A 16,222-nucleotide genomic window follows, 5' to 3' on the forward strand; every position below is an offset into this window, starting at 1 on the left:
AAGGTCAGGAGTGGGGGGCCGTGGGGGGCACTGACATGACCTATAGCAGTTGTCTCAGAGAGGGCCTTAGAGCTCAGGCTGGTGTGCAGTGCAAAATGAGCAGACACAAGTGCAGAGGAGTCAGCTTGTGGAGTACCTTGGAGGGCCACTCTCTATAGTCCACAGTATGCGACTGAAGTTTTCTCCAAGGATCCTGACACACTGAAGGGCTTGTGTTTAAAACATAAATAAGGAACTGGTATGAAGAATGAATGAGAAGAGGAAGAGTGAAATCAAAGAAAACTGTGAATAATGACCTGTAGGAGAAAGTCAGAAAGGAGGTCAACGTAGAAGACCCTCTAGGACTCAGTGATTGGTTGGTTCTATGAGATAAACAAGAGGAGAACATCAAAAGACGACCCCAAAGTTTTGTCCTGGAAACCCTGGAGAATGTCAACTCCATTAAAAATAAGTCAGAATAGGTAGGGTTGATTTCCAACAAAAAAAAGCAATGATTAACAATCTACCCAGTACTGGTGATACGTCAGGCCCCCTCCTACTTGTTTTACATGTAATACCTCATTTAATCTTCACAATGGTCATATCACACAGATGCTATTTTTCCTGGAGGAAAAAAAAAAAAAAGCTTAGACAGCATAAGCCCAAGGTCATGCAACTAGGAAGCAGAGCCAAGGTCAAACCCAGGGAATGAAACCAAGAGACAGACCATGCCCAGACCACACTCTTGATCACTACTCCTCTTTTTTTCCCCTCATAATCATTAAGGGGAATTACAATGGAGGTCACATGTTGTTTGGAGTAGAGAAATACTAATGATGACAGTAATGATAATGAGGCACGAAAGAGCCTCTTGATGAAAGGGAAAGAGGAGAGTCAAAAAGCTGGCTTAAAACTCAGCATTCAGAAAACAAAGATCATGGCATCCAGTCCCATCATGGCAAATAGATGGGAAAACTGGAAACAGTGACAGACTTTATTTTGGGGGCTCCAAAATCACTGCAGATGGTGACTGCAGCCATGAAATTAAAAGATGCTTGCTCCTTGGAAGAAAAGCTATGACCAACCTAAACAGCAAAAAAGGAGACATTGCTTTGCCAACGCAGATCCATCTAGTCAAAGTTATGGTTTTTCCAGTAGTCATGATGGATTTGAGAGCTGGACCATAAAGTAGGCTGAGTGTCAAAGAACTGATGCTTTTGAACTGTGGTGTTGGAGAAGACTCTTGAGAGTCCCTTGGACTGCAAGGAGATCAAACCAGTCAATCCTAAAGGAAATCAGTCCTGAATATTCATTGGAAGAACTGATGCTGAAGTTTAAGCTCCAGTACTTTGGCCACCTGATGCAAAGAACTGACTCAATGGAAAAGACCCTGATGCTGGGAAAGACTGAAGGCAGGAGAAGGGGATGAAAGGATAAGATGGTTAGATGGCATCACTGACTTGATGCACTTGAGTTTGAGCAAGCTCTGGGAGTTGGTGATGGACAGGGAAGCCTGATGTGCTGCAGTCCATGGGGTCGCAAAGGGTCGGACATGACTGGGCTACTGAACTGAACTGAATAATAGTGAGATAGTTAGGTAGCATCACCAACTCAACGGACGTGAGTCTGAGCAAACTTCGGGAGATAGTAAAGGACAGGGAAGCTTGGCATGCTGAAGTCCGTGGGGTTGCAGGGAGTGAGACAAAACTTAGCGACTGAACAATAGTAATGATCACAACATTTTGTGAATGTCTAGCATGTGTCTTTATATATATCTCCTCATTTGAATTTACCCTATAAGACAGATTATTATTATTCCTGTTTTATACATAAGGAAATTAAGTATTCATAGCTCACTCTGAGTCACATGTCAGTCATAATGGGCATGATATTAATATCATCTTATATATCTTGAGAATCTTACCAAGTGCCACCCATTATCTTTTATATTTTGCATAGATTATCTCAGAGAGTTTTTGTAAGAATCCTGGCAAGGAGATACTATTATTCTCTCAATTTTCAGCTGAAGAAACTGATGCATAATTTTAGACAACTTGTCCAAGGCCATATAGCTAGGACATTTTAGGGCCAGGACTTAGACCCAGGCTTTCATCCCCAGGGATGGCATGAAGCAGAAGAGCTGAGATTCGAACTTTTCTCTGCCTGATGTGCAGGAAATGTATGAACACATAAGTGAGCAGATTTTGATAACAGAAGGAAAAAATTCCTGGAGACTGGAAGTCTACCCTGACATTGGATCAGATCTGGGGAAAGGGGTGCTCCTCCTGATAACGAATTGCTTCCACATCCTTACTGAATCTCTTTCCAGAAAAGAGGTTTCACAAAACAAATTCACTTAAATTACACTAATTTAAAAACTTACACATCCCTTGTCACATGCCAGGCACTCTTCTATATACCTAGAAGGTAGGTTGTACTATTTGTGCCCATTTTCAGTTATGGGAACCAAAGCACAGTGTGGCCAAGGTACACATCTAAGCCGATACAATGAATATGAGCCCAGCTAGAGTTGCCTTCTAGAGGTCACGCTCCCAACCATGATATAATCCTGGTATTGTGTGCTTTCTAAGACTTTACAAAACATTTTTAATATTGTCATCTCATGTTACTCTTCACACTGTGGGGATAGGTATTATTCTTATTCCAGTTCACCTTGGATACAAATAAGGCTCCGAGAGGTTATCATACTGCTCAGAAATCACACAGCCAGTGACTGGCAAAGCCGGGACTCAAACCCAGATGTTGCACTCCAGAGGTCATGCTTTTTGCTGGCAACCCACTCCAGTACTCTTGCCTGGAAAAGCCCATGGATGGAGGAGCCTGATAGGCTGCAGTCCATGGGGTCGCTAAGAGTCCTACACGACTGAGCGACTTCATTTTCACTTTTCACTTTCATGCATTGGAGAAGGAAATGGCAACCCACTCCAGTATTCTTGCCTGGAGAGTCCCAGGGACAGAGGAGCCTAGTGGGCTGCCGTCTATGGGGTCGCACAGAGTCGGACGCGACTGAACTGACATAGCAGCAGCAGCTGGCTGCTAAACATCTTTTAAGGTGGAATCTCCCTTAGATTCTTTTTCCAGAAACAAAATCGCAATGTCACATTTTCTTGTCTGTCAGGGCATTTTCTGCCTAATGGTGGATACAACTGCAGTTGTAGCCCTTTACCATCGATCACATACTCCTAATCATCTCCCCATAGCCCATTCTCTGCAAGGCTCAAATCACTGTGCCTTTGTTCTATTTGCAATTTATAGATGATTGGCCAAGTGTCATCTTGGCCAAAATGAACAATTGCCTGCCAAAGGGCATCTTGCTTGACTTAGAGATAATATACATTTTCCTCTATCCTACTTATGCAAAGAGAGCCTGGGCAGCTTCCCCATCACTAAACAAAAATGCTCCTCCTGATCCAGTTTCCATCCCTAAGAGAAAAGGCTCTTCAGGTGATCTGTCCATAGACCAGCATTCCTGGGGAGCAGTGGCCTGGGAGGCCACTCCTGGGAGTGTGGACCGGCTGGCAGTTATCTCCACGAGACATGCTCCTTGACTTTATTTTCCCAGATCTGCCAGTCTCCTGAAGGGCACACCCAAAGGGTTGAGGCCAAATTTAAGGGGTTTTGTGTCTCCACTTAGCTGACTTCATCCTCTTAATAAGACATCTTTTTTAATCTCAAGACCACTTTGCGTTTTTACAGCCGTGTTCAGCCCCCAAAGAAGCATGACTCATGCAGGCTTTCAAAGGGAGTCACAGCGAGAGAAACAGTCAGGTCTGAGAATTGGTGCTCTCCTCTAAAACTATCACCACCAGAGTTTTTCTCAGCCAAGAGGGAGATTCATTCATAAAAGCAGTTGTTTCCCTTAACGCCTCTTTGTCACTTGACCAAATTTACCAAACTGTGCGAGTTCCCCATGCTGGAAACGGGCCTGTTTTTCCTCCTGTCTTGGAGCGCCTTTCTGTCTGCAGAGGCCGCTGGCCTAACAGGTCAGTGCTTCGTCCTGGGCAGCCCACCGGATGTGTGAATACCTGTGTTTCCCTCCCCTCACCAAGCTCCCCTCCCTGACCCTGCAGGAGGTGAAATGGATTGTGTCAGAATCAGCCTCTCCTGGGAGGGAAAAAAAAAAAATGCATCCGTTTTATGACCGCTCAATCGGAAGTCTCCAAAGTGCCGATTCCTCTTCTCTCCTTGCTGGTCAGGAAGGGGACGTTGAAATCTACGAATGACAGATGTACGGATGGTTGGTTTTACACGTTGCAGTCTCCGCTCAGAGTGTGAAGGGACGCACGGCTGCTTTGTGGGAATGAGTGCTGGCTTTCCATCGGCTGTTAACAGCGACGCCCACGTAGGCGGTCTCTCTGGGTGTACACCTTGCCACACCCAACGGTATTTAAAAATCTCTGCCTACGTTCGGGGCAAAGAAAATCAGGAGCTGACGCGGTGGTTTCGCTTCAGTGTCTCTTATCGTAGAAGGTCTATATGTAGAGTCCTCTGAGATGGAACGGTCCATGGAGAAAGAGGCAGTCCCTAAGGTCCCCCGGGCGAGTGGGGAGGCCCGCGGGCGGGGGCCCGCAGCTTGCATCTCGTATCTGAATTCTGCAATTAGATGGCCTTTCTGCAATAGCGAGGGTTTACGCTTGGGTAGCTGCAACGATTGGGTGCTTTTCCATGTAGAAGAATCACCGTGGCTCTGAGCAAAATGTCAGAGCTATTTCTTTGCTTTGGCCTAGTCCCCTCCTTCTCCCGGGTTTGAGTCCTGGATCCCTCGCTGTTCACTACATCTAAATTGATCAGGTGGTGAGACCCCACCCCCGAAAGCGCTAACTGGGAATAAGGTATGCCTCCAGGGGTACTCGCATTTTAATAGGTGGTACTTTAAGGGTAAATAATAATAAAAGTTGATATAGAGAAAGCTTACAATGAGCCAGGTGCTGGCTAACTGCCTTTCATGGATGTTCACATTAATTTACAGAAAGACCCAACATTAGGGACCGGTTTCCTTGGCCAAGAGCCAGTGGAGGCGCTGGGATTTCAGACTAGATCTAATTCCAGAGCCTGGGCTCATGGGCACCAAGCACTGCTACCTTGAATGAAATTATATCTTTGGAATATGAGGCAGGCCTTCAAGAGGAGGAAGATATTTGGGGTCCCAGGGGCCTGCCTAGTCCCCTTGCTTCTAGGCTGGTTTGGGCTTTCCTGTGAAAACCATGGCAGATCTTTTTTTGTAATGATAATCTGTTGCTCCAGGCGTCTGACCCACCTTACCTCATAGCCACAGGGAACCAGGCTGTTTCCACAGGCTTTGAGAGTATTTGTTGCTGATACAAACAGCCACCTGCCAGCCTTTATGACACTATAATCAAGACTACATTACCAGAGTCCACCCAACCAGACCATGTATCATTCCAAACCATTCTGACACAACATCCATTGTATTGGAGCTTTCTTTGCCTTGTTATTAGAAAGGTTGCTAAAGAGCTTATGCATTGCAAAGAAAATGGATACTTAGTGTTTCTTAAATGAAATAATGGAGTGAAAAGTTTACATAGGTCATTCGAAAAGTTGTTCCCTTTCCTCCGCATTCTATGCCCTTTTCAGCACTTAACATGGTGTAAAATAATGTAAGCAATGTTAACAATAAGAATACATATTTGACCTTCTGAAAAGGTTAAGTATCTTAACTCACCTGGTATTTTTTAGTCTACAGTTTAACATTGTAATAGAACACACAAACATATACACGCATATCCCAATGCCTAAGATCGTTTTGTGTGTGACAATTGTCTTACTATTTCGTGATCCAATTCAGCAAGATCATGTTTTCTTAACTCATTTTAAGATTATGGTCCATGTATAAATTATTGGTTTATCTGCGCCTTGCTCTGTTGCTACACTTTGGACCTGATATCCTTATTGGATACCATGCAGACCTCGTCTGAAGAGCCAGTGTCATGAGTTGAGTGGATGCATGCATGGGCTTTAGTAGCAGAAAGACCCAAATGCCCACAGCTGTACCCAGGGGAGCACTTAACCAGGACAGGACTTCAGGTTAAGCAACAAGTTGGACAGGTGTTTGATACAAATCAAACTTTTTAAGTGTGAGCATTTTGTACTGCTAAAGACCAAGCCTGCTTAGTCCATATTACTTATGCGTTTGTTTATTATTTGATCCCTGCCTCTTTCTAAATTGGCTTAGAGGCAACTCATAACATGAGCCATGCATATCATGGGACCATTTAGTTGAGGCTAGACACTCAAGTGTTTTGGGATAGAGTCGTTCTGCAAAATGAGACAGCTGTTCACTGCTGTGGTTTGGCAATAAATATGGCTCTGAGCTTTCTGGCAGCCAAAGCCAAAAGAGAAACATGAGTGGTACAGGAATAACACAGTATTATAAAAGGAAGTCACAATTATTTATAAAAATGAGTATGCTTTTTTTTTTTCTAAAATTTTAGGTGAATTTATCACACACGTCTTTATATAAGGGCCTTTGAGCACCATAACAGACAATGTATTGTTTTAGGAAAGATGGAGATCCGTTCTTTATGTAGTCATTTCTCATATCAACCTTCAATAAAATCTGACAGTGTGGTATTAAATTACAATTCCCTGGGGATATTTCATGTAATAAGAAAACCCTTTCAGTTCTAATCCACAAGTAAACTAATATAATACAAAGCTAAAAATATAGAAAATTTTTCAAAAAGTGCTTAATGAATAAACATATGATGATGAATATAGTGAATGAAATGGAATAAGATATAAAGAGTGTATGAGTTTCTGCAGTAGTAACCAACCATCCTGGGGCTGTGTATGGGTTCCCTAAGAATACCTCATGTATGTCCTTGAAACGGTGCTTACACACAATAGTTTCTCAGCAGAATTCCCCCAGCCCTGACATTGCTAGGTGGGGGCTAGAAGATGCCTACCAAGTGAGCACCCCCACATCACCCCTTTTATTGGTTCCACAGATTGAGTTTTCATCTAAGATTTTATTTGGGGGAAAAAAAGGATTTTTGTTGCTTTAAACAGAATAATATTTAAAAAATTTTTTTTCTTACTACCAAGATAAGGCATTTCCCTTGTAGAAAATTTGGAAAATATAGATTTACTGAAGGAAATAAAATTAGAGTTACCTGTATTCTCACTGCCTATTAATAACTATTGTTAGTATCTGTCTGAATTCATCTAATTATATGCAAATATTAGCATATATACATAATTAAATATATGCAAGGGCTTCCCTGGTGGGTCAGTGATAAAGAATCCACCTGCCAATGCAGGAGACATGGGTTCCATCCCTGGGTCAGGAAGAGCCCCTGGTGAAGGAAATAGCAACCCACTCCAGTATTCTTGCCTGGGAAATCCCATGGACAGAGGATCCTGGTGGGCTACAGTCCCTGGAGTCACAAAGACTTGGACACAGCTGAGCATACACACAATATGTGTATGTAACTGTATTTTTATTTTTAAATAATGATTTTTTTCACTTGGCAATTTTATAGTGAATATTTTCATGATATTAAATATTCTTCTATATTATTTTTTATGGCTGCCTAGTATCATACTGAAAGTGTTAGTCACTCAGTTGTGTCTGACTCTTTAGGACCCCATGCACTGTACCCATCAGTTTCCTCAGTTCATGGAATTCTCCAGACAAAAATACTGGAGTGGGTAGCCATTCTTTTTTCCAGGGGATCTTCCCAAACTTAAACCTGGATCTCCTGCATTGCAGGCAGATTTTTTACCTTCTGACCCACCATGGAAGCCCCACTATAATATATTAACTTGCTATAATTTATTATATTAACCTCTTGATCATTTATAGTTTTCAACATTATTAATATGATTGCTGTGATCATCCTTTCAGCTTGATATATAAACTTCTATTTATATAACTACCTAAAAATAAAAATCCTGGGTTAATGAAAATGCTAAAATTTTAATGTCTTGGAAAAATACATCCAAGTTATCCTTCAGGAAATTTGCATTCCTTTATACTTCCGCCAGCAATGTAAGAGAGAGCTCATTCACTCACACCTTCACCCCCTGAACTCATATTCCCTCCTGCTAATTTGATAATCAACCTCCGTTTCATTCTGATTTAAATTTATATATTTCTACCGAGGAAAGGATTTTAATTATATGTCATCATTGGCAATTTATATTCCTCCCTTGGTGGACTACCTGTTTATGCCCTTTGTCCTTTTTTTTTCTACTGAAGTGTTTATCTTTGTCACATTAAATTTTAAAATGCTCTTTATTGATTCAAAAATATTAACTGTTGACTATCTTGTAGACTACAAATGCTCTCCATTCATGGTTTTGTCTTTTAAATATATTGTATGTTGTTTGTTTACATAAGGGAAAAGTTTGGTTTAGACATTTTGAAGGTTCATATGGTTAATTTTTTCTTTCCTTAGTAAGTTCCAAGTTTTATTAATTTCTGCTCTTTGTTGCTGTTTAGTCGCTAAGCTGTGTCTGACTCTTTTGCAACCCCATGGACTGTAGCCCTCCAGGCTCCTCTGTCCATGAAATTCTCCAGGCAAGAATGCTGGAGTGGGTTGCCATTTACTTCTCCAGGGGATCTTCCTGATCCAGGGATTCAACCTGCATCTCCCTCATTGGCAGGCAAATTCTGTACCACTGAGCCACTAGAGATATAATTTCTGCTTAAAAAGCCCAATATTATTAATAATAATAATTTTTACTTTATTTTAATATGTGTTTTGGTTTTTTTCCCATTAGAATCCAAGCTGGAATTTGTTTTGATGTGAGGAATATGAGATGTGAGATATAGCAAGGATTTGATTTTCTTCCTAGATTGTTATTCACTCATCCTAATACCTATCAACCTTAACCTATGAGTTTTTAACATAATGTCCGTGTATGCAGGTACATATATGTGTATATATGTTCTGGCTTTCTGTTATTCCACTCAGCTTTTAGTCTTCACTGCTTTCATCATTTCAGCTCCATGGTTCATTTTAATGGCTAATAGACCCATTTCTCATTCCCCTCCCCCATTTTTAAGAGCTTCTTTGCTATACTCACATGTTTATATTCCAGAATCACTTGAAAATAACATTATGTTTCAAGCAGAAAATAACTTTAGGACTATGGTTAGGGTTGTATTAAATTTTTAGTTTAATTTGAGGAGGAGTGATGTTTTTACAATGTTGAGTCTTCCCACAGAGGAATACGTTATGTCTCTCCATTTATTCAAGTCATCTTTTATGGCCCTTAGTAAATTTTTATAGTTGTCTTCGCATTAGACCTACAAATTCCTTGTTAAGTACTTTTTAAGCTATTGTATATTTTGGCATACTATGATGAATGGAAACTTCTTCTGTGATAGTTTCTGCACGGCTATCGTTTGTTCGTGTGCATCTAGACCTCACTCTGCTATTTGATTTACTATCTGCAGTTCTGAAATATAGAACCAGAGCTGATGTGCAGAATTAGGATTGATGGGCCAAAGTTATGTTAGACTATCAGGTTCATGAGAGCTATATCAGCACCAGCAGTGTGGCTGAAGCATTCTAGGCAGTCAATATCTTTTGAGCAATGGAATGAATGATTTTAGGCCAACGAAAGGAAAAATTTCTAAAATATGAATAACAGGCTGTGTCTAAGTTAGGGACGGCCTTATCCCTGATAATAGTCTTTTCTTTTTCTATATTATTTATTTGTGGCTGCACTGGGTGCATTGCTGCACACAGCTTTCTCTAGTTGTGGGGAGCAAGGGCTTCTCTCTGTTGCAGTGCACAGGTTTCTCGTTTCTCTGGGTGCACGAGCTTCAGTAGTTGTGGTCCATGAGGTCTAGAGCACGGGCTCAGTAGTTATAGCACATGGGCTTAGTTGCTTCACAACATCTGGAATCTTCCCAGACCAGGGATCAAACTCGTGTCCACTACGTGGGCAGGCCGATTCTTATCCACTCTACAACCAGGGAAGTCCCTAATAACATTCTTATGGATTCTTTATGACCACTGGTCAAGGTATTTCAGAGCAGTTTCATACATCAACTAAAGGGCGTATCATAAATTACATTAAGCTGCAATTTCATTTCTCTAACTCTTAACTGAAAATGGAGGCATGTAGACCCAGGGAAACAAGAGCCTAGTCTACAAGAATATGGTGGGCATATGTTGGCTTTGGCTACCCAGCACCCATCCTCACTTTCACTGGTAGTAGCATCCTGATGTTACTGAGGGAACTACCCTTTCTCCATCAGATACCATCTTGTTAACCAAGGTACCCCATTCTCACCTGTCAAAGAGAAAAGGGGCATCTGAAGCAAGGTCACGCAGACACTCCTTCCTGGGGGTGCAGACCTTTAGGAGGAAGTTAGAAGGATGTGTAACTGTTGGCACCTGGACTTTCCAGCTGCAAAACCTTGTTGGGAACCTCTATTCCTGCCACAGATCCCTGGAGCTGCCTTTATGCTTCTCCCCTCCAATAAATTCCCTCTGATCACAGTTGCCAGAATGAGTTTTCACTGCTTGCAAATAGGGAAATCTAAAAAGTACAAGGGAAGGAATAATCCATGAGGGTATTTCAACAAAAGCTGTGCAACTTGGTGACAGTTCAGAAGGGGAAAGAGCCTCAAGGACAGCGCAGCCTCTAGGCTTAGATGCTTGGACTATCTTATGCCAGGTGCATGCTGATATACAAACAAAAGAAATCAAGCTCACAAAGACAGTTTTCACAGTGCCCATTATTCTTTTTGAATTCATCTCCTTGTAAGATTCATTATGAACACTTCAGTGGGGGTGGAGCTCGCTCATTACCACAATTTTCTGCTTTCACTTTCAGTTGTTATTAATTTGATGATGATCATTTGATTTATTTTGATCATCTTTTGCTTCAAGGGCCACGTTTGCAGCCGCCTCATCTCAGTCTCTTGGAAATTGCACCTGCAAACGTTCAGTCATCACATAGAAGAACTTAGTTTTATGGAAACAAGTAGCTTTTAGACATGCAAATGAAGGTTGGCATTTCTATTACCCAGAGGTCTGATACTCTGCTATTGGAAATATACAAGCGCAGTCTGAGAAAAGTTTTATGTAGGAAGACTAGGCAGAATGTCAAATGCTAGTGAGAAGTCTTTCTAGACAATGAGGGTGTGTAGATAGAAATGGAATTTAAGGAGTCCTCACAAGCCACAAGCTGGGACAGCAGAGAAGGAAGAGAACGTATGTACAAGTGTCTGCCCTGATTACAAAATCAGCCACTGAGGGGTCTCAGATTTCTAACTCTTCTGCTAGTTTCCTGAAGGATTGGAAGAAGTCACCCTATTAATTGGTATCTCAGTTTTCTTTATTGCTCAGGTAAAAAGATTTTATCATTTTGTAGTGGAAGGACATTGCACACACACACACAGAATGTGGCTTTTGCATAAATACAGGACCCATGGTACCCTCTCTATGAGGTACCTGGTACATATGCATACCTAAATTCTGATCAAGTAGAATTTTTCTTGGCCAAGTTTTTAAAAGTCGTTAGGTTACTGAGTCATTATTTTAAATTGAATATTGGAAATAATTCAGCAGTATTATTTATAGCATAATCTCCGGTGGAATTGAATCCTGTCATAGAAGCCACTTTTCAGTTTATAAAGATAACCAAAAAGCACAGCTGGACGGGTTGTTTGAAAATTCATTTTTACAATCTGTTTCCCAGCTGAGACTTTGGGGGTCAGGTTTTTGCCAGAAGCAAACTTTCAGGGACTGTCATTAAACAGTCGAAGGGTAAGATTTCTAATGGCAACATTGACACTGCGTCTAATGATTTCTCTGCTTCCAGGCACTGCTGTAATAAAGGCAGCTTCCATTTTTAGGTTCCTGGGGCATATTTTATGTCTGCTGGAAGTGAAGAGGGAGGAGGGAGGCGGTTGGCATTCCTCACTTTCTCGTATAGAAATTTAAACAGTATAACCCATTATTTACTCAGTTTAGGATGGTTTCCATCTAAGAAAATAAACATATAAAAATCTGAAAGAAAGAAAAAACAGCCCTGATTACTAACCATTGCTATTGGGCTTCATAGTCTTGTTCTAGAGAGTAAAAGACTCTAAAAATTTTTTTTGAACGTAGAAGGGTAAAAACAAGTGACACCCTGGCCCATTCACTAAGGAATTGACCAAGATGTCTGCAAGAGAGAACTCAGCACACACAAGCATCAGAGACAACAGAAAAAGTTAATTCATTCCAATCCCATCACCGAGGTTTGTTCTCCCATTGGTTTCAAATGACAAGGGCCTAATTACATTGTCGTGATAAGGAAAAGCTGACACTCAGGTCCTGCTTATCTGTCAGGTCAGCTCTTGAAAAGCTTTTGTAGAGTAAGTAGTCAGGAAAAGCGGAACCTGGGAAAGTCTTTTTTTTTTTTTTTTATAATAGACAAGGAGGGAAGATTTCCAAATGAAATGACTATTACTGGGCATGTTGCAGCTTTACTTGATCTGAGTAAGTAAGCTGGCTCATTACGTCTCATCTCCATCATCTCTCAGCTTGGCAAAAGCTTGTCTGAAACTCTTAAAAAGGCTTCTAGTTCAGAGGTAAATGTGTTCCATTTGTCCTGCCACTGAACACATTGCATGACTGGATGGGAAATACATTTCTAGATCTCAGTAAATAAATCCCCGGGAGACAACTTAGTTTGCCTTGTTTCTCAAATCAAGTCTGGCCAGTTTTAGCTTCTAAATACATGTCATTGGCTGACACCTCAGCTTCAAACTATTCTTGCTTTTAAATTTCAATATTGACAGGACCATATGAGTCCAACTTATTAGCCAACAATTCAACAATAAATGAGGTGCATTAAGTGTTTTCCAAGCCAAAAAATAAAGCCAGAGGCTCAAACTATTTATTTTTAGGCATTCAAGCTGCAGCAAAAGACACCCAAATTTCTCAAGGGGGTTTGTTAACCAGCTCGCTGAACTGAGGGTGAACACTCAATGGCACCATCTCAATAAACACAGGTGTGAAGTATATCTCCTTGCATAATAACTCATTAACTCACACCTGCACTTTCTTGAACCAAAGAGCTCCTGGTTTCAATATGCCAACGACCTTGCACATGTAACTTGAATAGTGAACAAATTTACCTCTGTTTTCTCCACTGTAAATATTTTCCGTCATTATTTAACATCTCCTCGTGGTGCCAGCAGGCATAGGGAAAAGAGAAACCTCTTTCTCTGTTGCCCATGTTCTGCCCAAGCATGTAGAAATTTGTCTGAAGATAGATGGCACAAATAATTAACATACAGGTGAAGGAGAAAGAGGAGTCAAGGATACTGGGAATTATATCAAATGGATCAATGGCTCATTTCAGCAAAATGGGGTATATACGTGAATGAATACATGTCGTAGAGGGAGACACAAAAATTAGTTCATTCAAAAATCTGGACTCTATGCAAGTGCGGAACCTCCGCACGTAAAGGCCATTGAGTGTGGACACCTGGAACAAGGCTGATTACTGGAGCCTTAGGTGACACTGGCATGTACATGTATTAGCTGACCGCAAGGAAATGAAATCTAAAAAGCAGTAATCCTGACAACACTGCATTTAAGGTGGAAAGTCAGGGATCTAAGTAAAAGGGTGTTTTTCTTCACTCTGGACCTCAAATTAATTTGCCTAAGTACTCACTACTACATTGTTGAAGGAATTTTTGTTTATTTTAAATGGAAATTTATAAACCTTGCAACATGGACAGAAAGTAATCTTGAATGCATTGGAGGATCTAGAAATAAAAACGTAGATTTGTGCTGTTTTCTATATTGATATTCTCATATCCCATAGACTCATGTTTCATCTGCCGATTGTAGCATTGCCCAATATGGTGAATTAGACCGTAAATTGTACTCTTGGCAAACTTGGAATCCTTCATATTCCCTAAAGGAGATTTCCATCTTGTTAAATCTTTGACTTTTCAGTTCCAAGTTCATGTTCAGCAGTGGTGTAGGAAAACTGTCAGAAATGTCTCTTTTTACTAAATCAAAACTAAATAAAAGCATGGCATGGAAAAATAGCCCATCAACCTTAAAACCCCTCAGAGTGCCATCTGAGAGCAAGTCAGAGTTTTTTCTTTCTCACTTGTTCTCTTTCTGTGTTCTGATGATATAATCAATATTTCCTGTCCAAAAATGCAATATTCTCCAGTCTTAGAAACCCCTCAAGTCTTCATTTACTGTCAAAGAAAATCATGCTCCATGTGACAGATGTTTATTTTTCAGCTTCTATATCTGAAGGCTTCATCAACTTTTAATGAGAAAAGAACTACTGAATAATGTTATCAGCAGCAGAGACTATATGGGTGACAATAGTCTTGAATAAGAAGATTTAAATATTAGAAGAAAATAGACTCTGCCACTAATAAATCCAGATAAATGTCTTTTTGTATGTGAGGATCAAAAATAATTTTTCCTGCTTTCTCTTTTTAGAGCAGATAAATATTTCTTGAAATAGAGATTTATTCCTTTGACAGACCTGCCTTTGAGTGCCTGGTGTCTGATGGGTACTGTTATAGGGTTGGGGCAATGCAAAGAGGGACATGATAGACCCCGCCTTTGAGGAGGTCTAGGTCAAGAAGGGACACTGGTAATTTAGTTGTCAGGAAGTCCATTGGAAGCTGTGGTGGCCCCATGTAATTCTTCAGTTCCATATACAGTAAGTCCCCTACATACAGACCTTCAAGTTTCAAGCTTTCAAAGATGCAAACGTGTTCATAGGTCCAATCATGTAAGTTAGTTCAGGTACCTGGCATGCATTGTCACATGTACACATCCTTGTGCTTTTCTGTACTTTACTGTCTGGTACTATATAGGGTACAATGGTACCATATCTTTATTTCAAGCCCATGATGTCCAGAAGCAAGTATAAAAGCAGCAATGATGTAGCTGGTACTACTGGGCTTTTCAGGGTACTGTACTTTAAGATTAAAAATGTTTGCTTTATTTTTTGTGCCTGCTTATGTGTTATTTGTGTGGAAAGTATTAGAAACTTATTACAGTACAAAATTATACAGCCAGTTGTATTAGTTGGGTACCTAGGCTAACTTCGTTGGACTTATGAACAAACTGGGCTTATGAATGCGCTCTCACAAGGGGACTAATTTGTGTTTGTGAATTTCAGTATGCAGTCCTTGAAGCAAATGTGAAAACAACTCAAGTCATAGACATTTAAGATGGGAAAGTGCTTAGAGATCATCTAGAGCAGAATTTACAGAATTTCTTGATCTTACCCACTCCAGTGTTCTGGCCTGGAGAATTCCATGGTCACAAGGAGTTGGACACAAATGAACGACTCTCACTTTCATTTACTTTCTTGATCCTTATTGGAAAAAAAAAAAAAAGATAGTTTTATCATGCACTTATCTGCACACAGCATATTTTTGTCCACAAGGTTACTTATATAGTTTAAAATACACAGACGTGGGAGGGGGGTTCAGGATGGGGAACACATGTACACCCATGGCTGATTCATGTCAATGTATGGCAGAAACCACTACAATATTGTAAAGTAATTAGCCTCTAATTAAAATAAATAAATTAATTTTTAAAAATGCAATACACAGACGTTCTAATTAGTAGTTATGAAGTTATATTTTCTTCTAACTTTCTGTGGGTTTCTTGTATACCCAAATTTAAAGAACACTAATGCAGACCATCTGTTTTTAATTCACTGAAGCGAAAACAATGGACTAGGCAATGAATTGGAATTGCTCTAGTCATTCAGCTAGTTAGGTATCTGGACTATGCCAAGGAGATCCCAGGTCTCCTGGCACCAATTGTAGTACATTTTCTCTGACATAATTTGCAACGACACAATGAACCCTCATCTCATGTAAACATGTTTGTACATACATGTGTGTGTATGTATATAACACTAATGCTCCCTGAGAGAGTCCAAAAGAGGGACTCACAGAAAACAGTGTAAACGGTGTTCTGTTAACCAAAAGGAATTAATTGTCCTCTCAAAACTGATCTCTCTAGAAAGAACTTACTTGCCAGCAGAATCATCATTCTTCCCAAAGAATTATGGACCTCCTCCTGCTGTTTCTTAAACTTCTTTGCTTGCCAGTAATTTGAATTTAACTCTGTACCTCTTTGTGGTTTCTCAAACAGCTCTTTTAGTTACTGTCATAAAGTATTGGTTCTAGTCCTTGCTCAAAATTGCAGAAATGAGTCCTTGCAGACAGCTCTTCAGGGATCTTGCCCAC

At 40.5% G+C, this 16,222-nt stretch overlaps 1 protein-coding gene across 1 annotated transcript in view; it reads left to right on the forward strand.

Annotated features, from left to right (window-relative positions):
• SLC9A9 (solute carrier family 9 member A9) overlaps window positions 1–16,222 on the forward strand; it is a 649,412-nt gene that overhangs the window by 315,654 nt on the left and 317,536 nt on the right. Inside the window, exon 8 of the mRNA XM_068974483.1 lies at window positions 3,878–3,983. Coding sequence (XP_068830584.1) covers window positions 3,878–3,983 — 106 coding nt within the window. The remainder of the gene's footprint in view (window positions 1–3,877; window positions 3,984–16,222) is intronic.

The sequence above is a fragment of the Capricornis sumatraensis genome, chromosome 1 (genome assembly GCF_032405125.1).
Source record: "Capricornis sumatraensis isolate serow.1 chromosome 1, serow.2, whole genome shotgun sequence".
Classification (NCBI taxonomy): Eukaryota; Metazoa; Chordata; class Mammalia; order Artiodactyla; family Bovidae; genus Capricornis; species Capricornis sumatraensis.